Source organism: Rhopalosiphum maidis, chromosome 1 (genome assembly GCF_003676215.2).
Source record: "Rhopalosiphum maidis isolate BTI-1 chromosome 1, ASM367621v3, whole genome shotgun sequence".
In the NCBI taxonomy this organism is placed as follows: Eukaryota; Metazoa; Arthropoda; class Insecta; order Hemiptera; family Aphididae; genus Rhopalosiphum; species Rhopalosiphum maidis.
The window spans coordinates 43,864,994-43,884,042 of NC_040877.1; the positions used below are offsets into that span (position 1 = coordinate 43,864,994).

The 19,049-nt window shown below is 27.8% G+C and overlaps 1 protein-coding gene across 4 annotated transcripts in view; it reads right to left on the minus strand.

Annotated features, from left to right (window-relative positions):
- Positions 1–12,478: 12,478 nt before the first annotated feature.
- LOC113561286 overlaps positions 12,479–19,049 on the minus strand; it is a 104,538-nt gene continuing 97,967 nt past the window's right edge. For all 4 annotated transcript variants that reach the window (XM_026967612.1, XM_026967614.1, XM_026967615.1 and 1 more), the window contains one exon: positions 12,479–13,478. In XM_026967612.1, coding sequence (XP_026823413.1) covers positions 13,275–13,478 — 204 coding nt within the window. In that variant the 3' untranslated portion in view covers positions 12,479–13,274. The remainder of the gene's footprint in view (positions 13,479–19,049) is intronic.

Consider the following 19,049-nt stretch of genomic DNA (forward strand, 5'->3'; position numbering starts at 1 on the left):
TCAAATTAGTAGTTAATTAAGTTAAATTAGTATTTAACATTAAGTTTTATACGGAATATTTAGTATAGAGATAGGAACATTTTTTAAATAATTAAATGTTATTACGTTAACATTAAATTATTAACTAATATAGTTGTTGAACAACCGTAGTCTTTTTTGTCCATTCCTGTTGAAATTGGCTGTGAGTTTGAAGACGACCGACCGACTGCATAATAATTATAATAAAGGATTTCGCGTATAATAGTATTAGGTTTTACTGTTTTAGAACATTTATAATCGCTGTGCGAACGACCCAAGAGACGAAGGAACTATACGTTGCCATTCCGTCTGTAAATTTAATGCGATTTGATTACATGCGCCAGGCGTCGTTTTGACGTTTTTATCACACAACCATCAAATCCAGACTCTCTTTTCGATCGCTTTTATACGTTAGCACTGTAATAATAGTAATAATACTAATGCGGAAACGAAAACAATATTATTTTAAACGCAAATACTTATACGTACATATGAAATAATAATAATTGTACATAATATAACGTTAATTAATACCACTAATAATAATGTAACCATTTCGTTTATGATAGCTTGTTGTGTATTGTATACTCGTACTTCGAACAAAAAACTATTTGTGCATGTTTTAAAATCATTATTATTGATATTTGATAATTAAAAGTGTGAGAAAATTGTTGTATTTTATAACATTAGACACACGCATAACTCGATGACAATGAGAGATTAATAATTTATAAAATTACCTTAATATACACTAATACTGTACATTAATAGCTTCATTATTATAAATTATAATATCGTTATCTTATACCATTACAAACGTTGAAATATACAATAATTAATCGGAACTTGTTTTAAAATGTTTGATATTTTAAAATGAATTAGTATGAATAGTTTTTTTTGAATTCGTTGTAAGTATTATAGTGTAAGAATACATACAATTTAAAAGTCAATAAAATTAGTGTTAATAAATTATTAGATATTTTATTTGAAAATTCCGTTTTAAATATCAAGTAAAATAAAAAATTGACAAAAATTAAATGTTGATGAGAAAGATATTTTCTAAAGAGAATATTATCTGAGTTGGAACTTTCCTATAAAAGTTAGATATATTAAACTCACCATATTTAACAAATATCGCTGTCGAATACACACAAACAACATAAAGTTTGTTGAAGCTTCTATCGTGATATTTGTTTGAACCGAAGTTTTTAGCACATCCAGCGTTTGTCGCTGTCTACCATGGAAAATTATGATGAAAAGATAATCGAAGTCATATCATACAAACGAAATTGCTTGCAAAACGTGTCGTCGGAAAGCATAAATCGTATTATAGGTGCATGTGGGTGCACAGCAAAATATTGTTTACGTTCATGTTGTATACTATTGTAACCTGTAAGAACAAATCAGTTTTATATGAAAATTGCGATGGTATAATATTATGTAAAAAAAAAAAAAAAAATTAATTAACAAAATAATAAAACATCATTATAATAATCATGATCTGACGTCTAATTTGTATGCATAGTGAATGTAGAACCACGATGCTTTAAGAGAAACGCTAAATTCTATGTACACAGTCATATTATATTTGTGTTTTACCGACAACGTTAGTACAACGAGCTGTGCTACGATATTTATCATTGTAATTATACGTATATAAACTAACGCTATAAATTATTACGAAGACTGCAGTGCAATATACAGAGTGATTCACCTGCAGGCATGCCCTTCGCGATATTTACTATGATAATAAATTTATTTAACTTCTGATTTGGACCATATTTCAAATAATTTAGGTTTCTTATACCATTAAATAAGTGTTTTGCATTGATACAGATTTCTGTTTTAAAATGAAATCATAACTTTTTATTTAATATAATAAAGCAGATGGGGTTTTAAACAAAATTCTGATGTTTACAAATCGACATTTTTATGAGTCGGTAATGACTGATTTATTGAACTTGATGTAGGCGCTAACGCTAAGGGTAATATTATTTACTTTTAAAGTCTTAAATAATAGATTTAAAGATATAGGGGCTATTAATTACGATGGTTTGAAAACTTTTGTAATAATTATTAATATAAGGACTATTAGTATTACTAACTGTGGGTATTAACATTTTGTAATTTGTAAAATTTAAAACAGTATAATAACTGCTTTAGACTATTAATTACATCTATTTTATATTAAATGCAAAACTATTATTAAGTATTATTATCTTTAATATGTTTATAATTTAGCTAAGACACTGTTACTCGAAATTTTTATTTAGACGTAACACCATTGAAAAAAAAAAATCATCTGTATAGATGATTTATAAGAAAAAAAGGGTGATTCTCATATGAAAAAAAGAAGTTTTTATCGCCTCGGGATACTCTTTAAATGTTAATAAATACATATAGTATTTGAAAACATGGTTTTTAACTTTTTTACGTCTACTAAAAAATTATTAATGTCAGAATTCGAATAAACGGTGAAAGGGGGGTGATCATAGTTAATAGATCATCTTTTATATACTGTACAATATAATATTATTGCTGGTAACAATATTGGAAATCGTCTTTATAATATAATATTCACAAGATTTTTATAAACACTAAACACGCGTGTAATAATGTTAACGGGGATAACGATTTTTTACCAGAAAATAATACGTAATAATATGTTGTGTACATAATATACTCGTATGTGTATTACATAATATTTAATAATATGGTTCGTAACCCAATTAGTGAACGGGCTTAAATTTTTAACAATTATTATGTTTATAAAATAATGCTTGTTTGTTTACGGTATTGTAGTTCTGTGGTTTATATAGGTAAACTATATAATAGTAATACTAATTTTGTGAAATTAAAACATTTCCTGACCTTATAATATGACTAATATTATACTATACTATATATATATAGTCGCAACACGGTACACGATTCAATTAAATAATAAATTCCAATTGAAAACCGTCCAGACTTACGAGCCCCGTAATATGATAACACCGATGATTCTGTGGCTGATTTTATATTATTATTGTTATTTTATACCGAAATGTAACATTATTGTTATTTGTTGTAGAGATTAAACGTTTTACGAGTTTGTTATAGACGTAATATATTCACGGGGCATGAAACTGTTATCAAAACTGCTGCATGTCACTAATATCGATCATATTATATTATACAGGAACTTTTTTTTTATCGGTTATCGTTACTTCAAACAATTATAACGGATATTACACTGGTAACATAATACGTGAAAACAATTTTGATCGGGCATAATAAATGTCTATCAACTATAATAGATATTTTTTTGTAGAGTGAAAAAATTTAATAGAAATTAATTTTGTTTTTACGCAAACCTTACGTACATAAATTTGAACATATTCTTACCTATATACTCCATAGTATATTCTATGTAAAAAAAAAAAAAAAAATATGAATAATGGTAATATTATTATTTTTAAGAGTTTCTGTAATAACAGTGGTTAATTTGACGTTTATGGATCGATCAAAAGAGTAAATTTCTAAGAACGTCTAAAACGGAACAACGTGGGAAAAATGTCCTCTGGGTACATCAATCAATATAAAGAGTGTGCGTAGGAAAAAAAAGTCACACTTTGTAGTAAGAATTACAGGGGTAAGCGGATAACTCGAGAGTCACTCTAACTTTTGATTAAGTGAATTCCGTCATCGCCCCAAAGTATATCTTTTAGAATGATGTATCATGTGACCCACATCATCCGCACCACTCTCAGGATTTACCAAAGCTGAAAACAAGCATATAATATAATTGAAAATCTCAAAGCTGTGAATTGTCGTTGATATGAAGAAAAAATAGTGGGCTGACGGTGTGTCACTTAAAAACGATGCTTGAAAAAATAACGCTTTCAAACATTAAATTAAAATATGAAAAACGATGTTCACGTTGCTGTCGTGCTGTTGGCAGTATTCGTTACAGGCATTGAAATCAAACGTCTATACATATCCACGAATAATATATAAGTGGAGTGTGGACTAGAGATATTAGACAGAATGAGATATTAAAAATACTACTTATCCAAGAAATTACCAACATTAAATATTGACTTTTTGAGAGGCAAAAGACAGAGACTCGTTTTCTGGTTATATTGTGTTAAATAAATGAATTGTGTGTAATAAATATAATAGCGTACCGATCAATCTTGTGAAAAACACGTTCTGCACACGTCATATCATTTATGTACATAAACAATAAAATAAGGACATTATTCATATAAATGTAGGGATACTTAATATTATACGGTTAGTGTTTGAAAAAATGTTTGCGATTTTTTTTTTTTAAATGTATTCAATAGGTTCAAAGCAAAATAATGTATTATTAACGAGATTACTCCCAAGAAGAAAATCACATCAATAGAATTAATGAATGTAATTTATTTATTCCTAATTCTCGTAGTCCTAATTACGTATAACAATTCTATTTTTTGTGTTCGATTTTGTTTTACCTTTCAAAGTAATAAAAATTAAAGTTTCATTTTTACAGATAAGGCTTAAATTTTAATACAAAGTCTCTTATAAGTAGTCTGTTTGAAACGAAAATATATAAAAGCACATTATTTTATAAACTTTTGAAGTTCATATTTGGATAAGATTGGTTATTCAAACAGAGGATAACAATTTTAGTTGTTTGTAATTCGTGGAGCCTTGAAATTTTCAAGTATAATTCTTTAGTATTGTAATATTTTGCCAATTATTAATGTAATACAATTTTCAAAATATATAGATTTATTTTAAGCTAATACATTTATTTTATACCATGTATTATTAATAGTAATATAAATTACTGTAGTATGTAGTATGTAGTATACTAATTTAAATATGTGATAAGATATTGAGATAAACTGAATAACAAGATACACTCCAATTGTATATCAGAACAGATACCTACCTTTTAGTTTTTAATTTCTTTATATTATAGAATTACTCAATTTTTATCGTTAATTTATTCTATTAATTTCCAATTATAACATAAATTCTTATAAACTGTTGTAGTATTTACTAGACCATTTGAATACGTACGCTAATTATAATGTATTAATAAAAAACGATAATTATGAGTCTATTATATTCTTATCATTAAAAAAACATTAGTCATACTACTTTTTATTTTTAATTCTCAATTAATTAGTACGTTTTCTACAAAATGGTGATTCACAAAGTCCGGATCATGGAAGCTGTTTGACGTTGTGGTATTTTTTTTTACATCTTTTTCTGTTATTTATATTATACAGAGTGATTATTTTATCAAACAACACTCGTTATTTCAAAAAAAATTAATGTTTTAAAAATATTTTTTTCATAGTTTCAATTTGTTATAAAAACATCGTTTTTATTAAAAAAAATTTATTTTTAAATATTTTTTATTAGTTTAGATTTTTAATTTCATATTCCAAAGCAGAATAATTTTCGGAGTATTTTGTTTCATAAAAATCGAATTTAGGTAGAGTAGTTTATGAGTTATACGTATTTAAATTTTAGTAGCGCGGAGTGGAGTGGTACGGGGTTACCCCGCAAAATGTTTGTCCACTACTCCGCTTGTATAAACTTTAAATAAGTATAACTCATAAACTACTCACCCTAAATTCGAATTTTATGTATCAAAATACTCAGAAAATTATTCTGCTCTGAAATATGAAATTAAAAATCTATGTTGTAATTCAAAAAAGTAAAAAACTTAAAAAATTATAAGGATAAAAAATATAATTTTTTAATAAAAACGATGTTTTTATAACAATTTGAAACTATGTAAAAAAATATTTTCAAAACATTAATTATTTTTGAAATAACGTATGTTGTTTGATAAAAGAATCATCCTTTATATATATTTTTACAGAAACTAAAAATCGATTCTCAACATTCGAATACTAAACACTTGAATTTTTAGTGACCGGTGAATTATGATACATCATATAAATAATAATAATACATACATTTTGAAAATATTTTGACGTAAAATTATAAAACTGAGTCTTGCATTAATATATCTATGCATATTTTTAAGTTGTTTTTATTTTTCAAAATCAAATTTCACACAAGAAATTGTTAAATCTACAATAATTTACAGTTTAATAAATTACATACAGTTGCAATATTGTTATTAAATAGATAGGGTATAGGGTGTATGGTAATTGGTAATCAAATTTCGGGATTAAAATGTGTCCAATTATAATTTGTTCCGAAAATTTTTTTTGTATTATTTGAAAAACAAACAAAATTAATTTTCTGAAGATTTTCCCCAACGAATTGTTTGTTAAAAATGTTGGATAAATGATTAAATAAAATTATGAAAGGACTTGTTGATTTTGCCATATTATTTTATTTAAAGGTTATTTTTTCAACACTGGTACACCATGAGTGATTTCTGAAATAAAACATTAATCGTAAAATAAACATACTCACAAAGCCACGGAAAAAAATATATTTTCAATTGTGAAGTATAAATTATTATTTATTTATTTATTATATAAGGAGAATTATGTTGTGACTTGAATTCATTTTTCCGGAAAAATAATAAATATAAACATTTTTAAGAGCAGTGTTTCTCAACTTTTCTATTGTAGTGACACACTATTAGAATATTTTATAGTTTGCGACACAATAAAAAATAAGAATAATGGGTAATATTTAATAATTAACTTTAATTAGTAATTTATAATTTAAAATATATATATATATATGTAACATAAAAATTAATTATATACCTATGTCAATAAAGAATCATCATAGAAATTATAAATTATACTTATTCATTTTTGTAAATCGTGTAAAAAATGTTTATACATTGTATGTCATTTAACGTACTCAGTGATACATTTAGACTTATTTGTTGACACATTGGTTGAAAGCCACTGTTCAAAGGGATGTCAGTGCAATATTTGTTTTCTCTTTCAAACTAATGTCAACATAGATAAAATGCATTTACGTAAAATCGTTTTTTATGATTTCCCAGTAATCGTGGAGGAAAATTACCTATTTAAAAAACTATAAAAGTTAAACTTTTTGAAGGTTTGACATATCGACTTCTTACTTTATTATTATTTATTTTTATATAAGACTTGTAAAATAAAACTATTATTTAAAAATACAGTCAACTGTAAATCAACAATACCGATACTGTAAATGCCGCATTTGTTAATACATGTATACAAATGGAATCCCATTCTGGAAAACAGGAATATATATTTATTGAAATAAAACAAACTACTGGTTTAAGATAAATATAATATTATTAGTTATTATAGGTATACACTTTATTTTACTAGGTGATTCATTAAATTTTAAGACACTATTTTTTTTGTTGTTTTTTTGCTTATGACAAAGGTACTAATTATTACTAGACTATTGACGTTTTTGAAAATATTTTTTTTCACATAACTTTAAGTCATTAAAAAAACAAATAAATGTTTAATGACAAAATGTATTTAGAAATATATTTTAATTAGTACTTTGATAGACGAATTTTGAATAAGTATTCGTAGTTTATAAGTTATGTTATTTTAAGTTTAGATGAAAAGATTGATGAGAAATGGTACATAGGTATTCGACAAAATCTTGATTCACTCATTTAAACTTTAAAGTTTAAATAATTATAAAGTTATTATTAAAAAGCTACTTACCTTAATTTTTTTTTTTTTGTTCATTGAAATACTCCAATTGATGTTTTACTTGGGAATACAAAATTAAAACTTATGTATTATGTTATTATTTAAAATAATTAAATACTTAAAAATGGTAATAATAAAAAATATAATTGTTTTTGCAAAAATATATTTTTAACGACTTATAAGATTATGTAAGCAAAATATTTCCAAAACTTTTAATTTTTTCTGAAAATAATTAGTGTTTTTATGAAATGGATCACTCTGTATACCTATAAAAGAGATGTATTATTATTATTATATATATGTATAATATATATAGGTACTTCTGTTCTTCACAATCTCCGCCCACTCATCGTCCTCGTTCTCCGTGGACAGATATCATAGTTTGAACATAAACACCCTTAAGGCCCTAACAAGAGACGGTGATGCTGTAGGTGACTGCAGGCGGCGGTGGACCCTTAAAGCGTTTCCGTGCTTCTTCTTCCATTTATCAAAACCCGGTCCATCTGTCGCCAGTGTTTTTTTTTCCGACCGTCTATTACACTATTTTTTTATTTTTTATGCGAACATTTTTTTTATTATTATTATTATTTTCTCTCAAAACTCACGTAAAAAACATATAATATAATATATACAATCGATGTGGTCTCCTGCAGCAGACCTGCAGTGGCGACAATCGATTTACACGTACTCCCTCTATATATAATAATATAATAATGTAAGAATGCTAAAAGCATTAGACCAAAATCAATCGAACGCAAGCCGTGAGATAACGACTGTATTATTATTTATTCGATTACGATAATGCGTGAAATTTGTAGCTTTCTGAAGAACCTACCGAATGCATTCCCAATGTGTATAGTATGTATACTCGGAGACTTTGAAAGACCGGAAAATAAAAACAAATTGTGTTTACCTTCAATATTTTATCAACATATTATAAACGATACGTCACGTTTGTTTTGACATTGAATTAATGTACATTTCGTGTATTTTAATATGAAAATTGCATAATACTTTTACCGAAACAATCTTCGTCATAAACATTGTTTAAAAATACAGTATATTTGATTATTTGATAAATGCATGATAAAATGTACTATTGTAATACTTATGATAACAATAATAATGTAATGAGTAAGTACACATCTCACTTTTTAGAAAGTATGATTGAATTGGTTCTTCGGGCATGGATATACATCATATTATTTACAAGTGAGGTATAAGATGACCTTTAGAATTCTTAAGTATAAAATATTTATAATAATTTCGATTGAAAATTTACAAACAAAAATTTGATTTAATACCGATTTTCTTTGTTATATAAGATATAATATAATATGTATACATTATACATATATATATATATATATATTATATTATACGTACTAAGACTAGACATGTTTAGTTCAAAGCGTTACGCCTTATGACGTATGAAATAAAATGCAATCAACTTTTTATACAAGCCTATGTTACTAATAAGGATATACGATTAAACTAGATGCGTACATGAGAAATATTTAAAGTTAAGGAAATGAAACGTGTGTAAGCGTCTCGATTAATCGACTACGTAATAATCTGTTACGTCTAGTAATCCGGGGACATTTTTCAATCATAATTACTAAATTTTTTATAAAACCAATACAAGTAACAATCACAATAAACCAATTAAATAGATAATTTATTTAAAAAAATTGTAGGGCAATGCATTTAGGAATATTCATACCCAGGAAATAAATAAAATTAAAAAAAAATGTATGATTTAATACAATAATAATAATTATAGTACTTATGTATTTTTTATGATAATAATATGCAAGACAACAATATATTACATGATTTTTATTCGTTGTTTGAAAATTAAAATAATTCGACTATACTTCGGTCTCATATTATACTTATGTCAGATTACCGAGACTTTAAATACAAAATATATTACAATTTATGACTAGACAATTTGATATTTTGATATTGTTTGTATGAAAGAAAAATAAAAAAGTAATTTTATGATTAAAATGTTTAGAATTTGTTTCTTCGAAAGAGGAAATAATATAAAAATAATATTGTTTTATGTTCTGTCATAAAAAGTTAGAGCCACTAAGTCAAGTTGGTATACAACATTTGTTTCAAAGTATTCGAATTAGGTACTTTTCTACTTAAATACAAAGAAAATTATCTTAACGTTATACTATTTGCAAATATAACGTTTGCATGGTGTTCAGCGTCTATGTAATAAAGGTGTACTGATCGAATGTGAAATTACAACGCAATAGCGCAATGATAAACATTTATACAAATCATGAATTATATTATTCTACGAAATTAAAATGATCACTAAGGTTTGACCACGGGATTGGTGTTACTAGAATCATTATAATTTTTAATCAGTTTTAAGAGAATGACTGTATTTTTTAGAATTATTTGTGAACAATTATCCAAACTTTTTCAATGTTAATATTTTTAAAGACGATATAGAACTATATTTTTAATAAGTATTTTTTTAATTTAAATTATAGATTAAATTTATATAATAAAAAAACTGTTTGATTAACCTTTGACCATATTATAATAATAGTTGTATAATAGATATGTTTAGTTTATTTTTATCATGGATTTTTAATCGATAGATTTCAATTAATATACATTAAATCAGCTGATACTAAATGCACATTAAGAAATTGTGATTATAAAAAAAAAAAAATAGTTTGAAAAATAAATTATAATAATAACTACTCCATAATTTAAATTGCAATTATAATTCACGGTTAATTTTGTTTTAGTTTTGTTTGAATTGATAAAATATGTTTTACATTATTACTCTATTGGACATAACCTCATGAGCTAATAATATATAAATCTGTTTATAAACATTAATCAGAGATGATTTTCTTCGCCCAGAAATGCGTAGGTTTAAGTAATGCCAACAGGGAAATACATCGATAATAACGCATTAACGCATATTATACACAATCACATAATATCGTCTTGGCGTAAATTGAGGAAATGATACAAATATATTCGGCTAACACGAAGAAAAAAAAACGAACAGCATTTTCCCGACCGACGCGTTACGTCATAAATTAGAATTAGCATGAACAACATAGCTAGTATTTTGATTAACTCTTATACTACACATATACCTACCCATTATGATCGAGCAGAAGCAGCAGCAACAGCAAATCGGTTGGTTCCTCGGGAGGCGTTGATTGCGATTTCCGCAAACGTTGTGTACACACACAGACATAAATACATAATATATTATGAACCTATACGTTCATTACCTTCGTTACGCAAATCGATTGTCACGCGGAGAGTCACGACGAGTTTTTTCACCATCGTCGAGTCCGCATAATCACATGAATCGTATACGCCTGTCGTACTGTATGTTGTATTACAGTAATACGCGTAATATACAAACAGAACTTGTCGGTATCGGTATTGTATTCTTCCTAGTTGTTTCGCGTTTCTCGGAGAATTTCGAGCACAGAACTATTCAAAAGTTGGCCATAAATGCGTGGCAGCAGGTATAATGCCATATTGTACACTGTACAGGGTGATTTAAAAAGCAAGCTTACTCATATTTTTTCTTTTAAATATTCCAATTCTGATTTTTGAAATTATTAAATATACTCAAAAATTATATTTTACAATAATTGAAATCTTTTGTACTTATTACTAAGAAAGGCTACTCCACGGGACATCTGTGGATATAAATTTCTGTTTTTTAAATGAGATCTGAGATCTTAATTTTTTTTTTTTATAAACTAAATAATTTAAAAGATTATTTTTTTTTTAATTGTTGATGTAAATACCAAAAATATTTCATAAATATTCAAAAATCAAACGAGTAATTACTAAGTTATTTAACTTTTTCCATATGTCCATAGTAATATGATTGATATTAATTTACCAATATTAATAATTTGTAAAAAATGGTCAAAGTATAATAAATACAATATCTATTATTATGTATATGTTTTATTTTCGTGAAACCATTTTTAGGATTATTAGTATAAAGTTTATACTGAAAACATTAATTAAGTAAGTACCTACAACGAAATGCTCACAACAATAAATTATCCACAAAATAATTTAAAATAAAATAAGGTAGTTCTCGTTTAAAAAACTGAAGTTTATATCACCATAGAACACTCCTCGAGTAATAAAAATAAATTAATGAATTTTAAAATGTTGTTTTTGAGTTTATTTAAAAATGCTTAAACACAAAATTCGAATAAATACATTATTAAAGAAAAAACGGGACTGCTACTTTTCTGTTACTATATTATGTCCCTCTCTCTCTATATATATATATAGGATATACGCCATACGACAATGCACGTTGATGCATTTCAATTTTCAATACATAGTTGAAGGAAAATAATATTCTAAATCTGGAATGTCCAGCATATTCTAAACGTTCTAGACAATATTAAATTATGACTTACACTCTGGATACATAACAGATGCATTTTCATATTGACATGAACAACAGTACCTTTAACAGGGGTGATTGTGTTCGGCCGAACACCCTGTAAATATAAGTAATGCGGTATTCTAGGAATAGGTCTCTACTTATACATATACCTTTTTTCTTAACATCGACTGTGTCAAAAGCTTCGGAAAAGCTCCGGTAAACTTTCGACCGACGCCGGGAGTAGTGTATATATATATATACGTAGTATAAAGGGCGCAGGTGAGTATTGGTGTGGTGGGTCTTGGCGGTCGAAAACCTTCATAGGTATAGGAGATACTTACACTAACGTATCGATCTTTGTCGAAAATCAAAAACAAAATAAGCTTATAGATTAGATTCAAGTGTATATAGATATAGATGTTTTACTTTGATGTTTCACAAAACGTAAATCATGGATACAATATAGACATACAATAATAATAATGGTAATGGTATTTTTTTATATAATATAGTAAAAAATAATGATGAGAACGTGCTAGCACAAAAACGTATATATTCGAAAACGGGCTGAACGCCCGGTGAGCGGTATTTTCGGGGACGACGGCGACAGTTGTCGAAAAGTAGGCCAAAGTGGTTGAGAGTGATACGCGGGGGTAGCGGTGTGGTGGGAGGTTCGGGGCGGCGATGCGTCGTGTGAGATAAATCCGAAAAAAACCAACGCACGGAACGAAACGCGAATATTTATATATAAGTACCTACTAATGAATTGGTCATCGTCGGTATTATGAATACGCGGAAACAGCACGACGTATAAAGACGATATAATAGTAATTACGATAGTGTGCACATAAATCGAGTGTGTGCCTACGCCGTTCTGCGAGCGGATTTTCGGTTCGCCACCGGCCGGTCGGTTATTTGTTCGATATCCGCCACCGAGCCGTGGGCGGTCGGATGCGAGGGCATCGTAGTCGGGCCCACTATATGACTGACCCACTTGCCCGCCCACGCCGAAACTGCCACCGCTACCACAGCCGCCTCCTAAGTCCTAGACGCTCACGCGTGGAAGAATGATTTCGGAAGATTTTTTTTATGGATTTTATTTTTACGATTTATTCGGGTAACGACGGCTCGGAGGCCGCGAAACAGGAACGACGAACACGCGGGAAAGACGACGACGACAATGATGACGACGCGAAATAAAATTATTCGGGCGACGAGCACGGCGGCGTTTCCCGGTGATGGTAGTAGTGGTTGTATCGGCGGTAATCGTTCGGCAGGTACTCGTGACTGTTGTACAACCGGCCCATATTGATGCCCGCCATATCGTGCAGGTTGGGATGCGATGAATGGTAGTCGTAGTGCAGGCTTCGGTGATGTGCCGCCGGGAAACGGTTCATCGACCGAGTCTGTGAAACATATACGAACAAAAAAATAAATCAATGGCCCTGTAACAGTGTCATAATAATATTGTCTAAACATTAACAGGACTACCCGCAAATGGCGTTCTAGTCTTATTTTACATACTAATATATAATACTGTATATAATTATATGAACGTTGAACAGTTCCAGTTTTTAGATTAATTTAACAGATGATTTTATTATTTTAGCTACGTATTAACAAACTTTAATAGTTTTATAAGTATTTTTAAATATAATAATACTTTACACATTTAATTATAAATGATTTAAAAATTAAAATAATATCATAAAAATATAATGAGACGACACGTTGAAAGATAAGTTTGCTAATAAAAGCTTACCACACAAAATTGATACTATATTAAACTTACATGTTGGTATGTTATACGTAAATAAGACGATGACAACTTAATATGCGGGTATATAATAGTCCGCTTTACAGTGAAAATTTTCCTCATGGACACCCCTAAGTAACTGACATATCCAATTAGTCTACTTTTTATTTCTGAATTTCTGAACAAACATCAAACTTTTTACCAACTAAGCTCCTCCAAATAGTGGACAAAGTTTTAGTAACTGAGAGTGTCTGGTATTTAGAGATATCACTGTACAATAATATTATACTATTGTTATTTGCAGTGCATCAGTGGTGATATGGCGTATTCATTATAAGCTTTACCATGTGGTACGAAGGCAACTATACTTGAAAATATTTTGAGAAAAGTTATGTTCAATTATATTGTGTGGTCGATAGTTACAATTTTTAACCACTAAAAGATATTATTTTAAACATAGTTATCACAAGTTATAGATAGTGACTCCACTGGGACTAGAACCTAAAACAGTAAAGAACCAAACCTATTTTGAAAATCTTGGAATCGAATTTCAGAAACTTCGTCAGAACGTCTAAAATTTCTATTCAATTATTGTTTATACGATTGGTAGTATTTTTTTATTTATTATTGTGGTTATTTTATTTTCATATAAAATAAAACAATAGTATTTAATAGTATATAGTATAACACTCATTGTCAGTGGCGAAGCTTAAGTTTTTAGTTGGGGAGACATTGAATAAAATAACACTAATACGCTTGGATTCCTCTCTTTTTATTTTGCCTATTCGATAATACATTTTTTCGTATGGAGTAATTAATAATTCCATCGTTCAAAATGACATGAATTAAATCATCAACCACGAGGACAAACTATAATATAAAAACAACAATATTAAGAAACACGTAGGTACCTATCGGTTATCAGCAATAGCGATTTACAGGGGACGATGGCGTGACAACGCGATGGCGATGTCGATAATTGAGGAAATCCGAATAGCGAAACGTGTCTCATAGCCAAGATAGTAAACCCCACTTACATTAAAATCCCCCCTGTATCCGCACGCCCATAATTGGGAGACGTTACATCGTAACGTCTCTTTGATATAATACTTGCAATGACCCGCATGGCCGTATTGCGCGCATCTAATCTATTTTAATAATTCCCAAAGACTATAACTGTACAACGAAAAACCAATTTTAACAAATATTAAAACATATATCATTTTTAAAATATAATTGATGTTAAAATTTGTAAATATTTTATAAAACAAAATTATTTGTCCTGTGTTCTAATTTCTTAGTGGGTAGACGTTGTCTCATTGTCTCCTATGACGCTTCGCCACTGCTGTTTGTGAAATTTGAGAAATTAAAATTCTTATTATTTTCGACATAAAAATGTTAAAACCCGTTTTGTATTAACCTAATATATACTCGACATTTTATATTACAAATGTTAGGGTATTTACATCATTATAAATAATATTATATATTATGATTGATTCAGCTGTTTTTGACAAGACTAGGATGTTAAAAATCCAATATAATTTGAAAAGAGAAACTTAAACAAAAATACATTTTACGATTTTCTATAAAAATCAAAATCAAAAGCAACAAGTATATATTCATAAAATGCAATGAGTACAATAAGTAGTATAAGCAATTTTAAATAATAATACACTGCAAAAATAAAGACTTATGTAAAAGATAAAAAAATGAGCATCAAAGGTTACTGGTTGGATATATAAAGGTAATTTTCTTTTAGAGTGAGCAAATATATTACAAACATATATTTATTTTATGTATTTGGTATTTTTATTTTTTCATAATATGTATTATAATATTATACATATCTATAATATTATATCCGTTGCTATATAGTATATTTTCACAAATGTGAACAATTTTAAAGAAATACAATATTTACTTTCATCGACAGTTGTTTAACTGTAAATTATGTTTTGCCTTGGATTATAATATTCCAATAAGTATATCATTTTTTTCATCATCTGTTTTATTTGATTTTGATGAAATTTGTACACAGTTATTTTACACAAGCTCGTTTATAATACTAGTTTTTTTAAATAATGAAAATATTATGATTCCTGTGAAAATTGTCTTTTGCACAATATATTGAAAGGTAGCTTATTACTTTTATACAAAATGTAAATGCTAATTTACGAAAACCCACGGATATAATAAAATTAGGCCATACGTGGGTGGATCAGCAGGTCAGTGCTGGTTAATTAAAAAAATAAATTTTTTGTTTTAGTTAAAATATATGTGTTTGTGCATAAAAAACATCATGCATTTTATAAACACCACGGGGCAACGGACGGGCCTTTTGATTATAATCAGTTGTTAATTAATGTAGAAGGTATATATAGGTACTGTGTTTGGTCAAATTGAAATTCCACGAATTTATTTGTCACCGCAATGTGAAGACGACGCACCGGACAAATTACACAAGGATGGCCGCTATACATATATCCATTTATCACATTTTATTTATATGATAGATAATATGTGTATTACCCGACAATACACATAGATGTACATGTGGAGGTATATTAATAGTGAGTGATATGGATATTCTTTTAACCCCCCTTTTTTTAAAAAACTTTTGTAAGTATCAATACTTAAATTAATATAATATAATACAGCTTTTTATTTTATTAATTAATTATTTAAGTAACATTGATTAGATTTGTGATAGTTGCGATACTACGGTTTTAATGCGATATTGAATAATAGAAAAAATAATAACTAAAATATCAGATGATGCTATTTTTTATAGTTAATTTTGTACATAATGCTATGAAATAAACGTGTTAAATTCGTATCATAAGATTATTTTATCGCATGTCATAAAGAAGAAGAAAATAACTGTTTATCAATAACTTTTCCTTACAAGAAGACATTATCCAATAATATTATAGGAACATTTAAAAAATTTTTACCTTTGTAATTTTATTATTCGTATCTTTAAATAAAATAGACAATCAAAAATTTAATTTTTCATCCCTTCAAGAAAATGTTATAAATATCCTTTAGAATATGTGTGTGTTAGTGCTTATCTAACATATTATTTATGAAAGATATTTTAAATTTAGTCATCAGATTTGTTTGAAATATCCGAAAATATTCGTATTATAATAATCTTAACAAATTTAAACATCACAAATTCCACATAAAACTGGTACTTAATGATTTTAGGAGATAAATCTAGAAAATGTAATATTAATAATATTATGTTTATATAAATTATCATTATGATAGGAAAACGACTTTTTTAAATTTTAAATACGTTATTCTTCGTATACATTTTGGTTGAAAATGTTCTTGTAAAAAGCTATAAGAACTCTATAGCGAAATAACAATTAATATTGAGTAACATTATAAATTAATGTAACTTTTATATCCATGCACAGATTTGTTTATCTCTGATACACGCAGAGATGTTATTTGAGTAAACTATAATATATATATTTTGAAACAAACAATATTCAGACAAATAATGTGTGGGTTATTATTATTCTATAGTCAAGTGAAATTGAAATGATTCTTTGAAGGTCTCAGTCTCTGGAGTTGTGTTAGCATAATATATCAATATGTAGTATCGCGTACAAAAAATAAACTATACTACATGGCTAGTGATAAACATGTTAGAGTTTCTGCTATGAACTTTTCCAGTGGTTATAGATTATACAGCTCTACAGTTCGTGGTATACCATACACCGTATTATTATGTTGTATATGTATGAGTGGGGAGGTAAGTAAGACGATAAAGTGAAAATTTTGCGGATGATAATACTATGATATTATAACAGCAAATATAGTAAAATAAGTACATAATAATATATACGTGAAAGCTGGATCTCTCGCCACGCGTCACTGGATCCATTTTCAAATTCAATATCCACCGCATATTGACCGTACACTGCGTACCGATACATTGTGGAGCTAAGGTATATTATATTTATATTTGCACGAGGTATGTGATATTACTGATATTTAATATTGTTTAAATAATATGTATACATAAGTTTATCAGGAGAATGAGTAAAACTGGTCTGCCGAGAAATGTGAGCAACGATTGGTTAAGGTCAAGTATTAGACTCTTTAAAATTGGACGAAAGCAATTTCAAACGTTTCACCGTTCGACCGCAATACGTTTTTACTTTAATATTATAATAATATATTTTATAAAAGCGTATGTTTTTTTAAGTCCATTCATTCATAGCTGTCATTATCTGTTTCTGCGACCACCGACCATCATCGCACGACAAATACATAATATTATATTTTTTATGAAAATCGAGACGAATGAAATAGTAGTACGCAAAGTATATAACATCATTAATATCTACAGCAGATAATCGTTGTTTGACGAAACGCTTTGATCGGTTATTTGAAATTGTGCTATTTTATTATACTGTTTTAATTGATAATATTAAAAATATATTCATTCCAAGGGGCTGTTACTGAAATAAATGTTGAGCATTAAAACTCCTCTCACGGTCTTACGATATATTATAAGTAATAAAATATTGAAGCAGTCTTAGGGTATAGGTCAACCATCGGGGACATATTATGTTCTAAGCTCCGTGGTCCGCCGTTGTAAGTGATTAAAATATAAAAAAATGTTGTTCATAATATATACATAAACTATAAAAAATAATTAACTGATGATAATATATTAATATGCACAGAGTTATAAGCATACTGCCTAGTGTAGGTGTTCTATTTTTTTTTGTCTTAGGTTAATATTGTAAAAAAAATATTATTAATTTATACTTGACTTTTTATACGACATATTAATTACAAAAATATAGAAAAATGCATGATAATATAATAAAGTAATATGTACATTACGTACACGGATGGAGTATATAAAATAAAATGAAAAATTGTTCAGCTTTTAGATACCGAAAAAATTTTTCTTCCTGGATTCAATAATTCTCCCCCCTCCTATTATGGCCACCCCGAGAAAATCAATTACACGCCAGTTATAAACGAGGTCAATGTGACAAAGTACAACAAGTATACACACTGAACAAATCGTCTTGATTTTTTTCCTCACAACACCATATCATGCCAAACTCTTGCAATAACTACGGCGATAATCTCAATAATATAATATAATAATGGACAAGGGTGATTGTAATATCAGGCCCTATATATTTAAGACAAAAGCTATTGATATTTAAACTCTGATCGAATA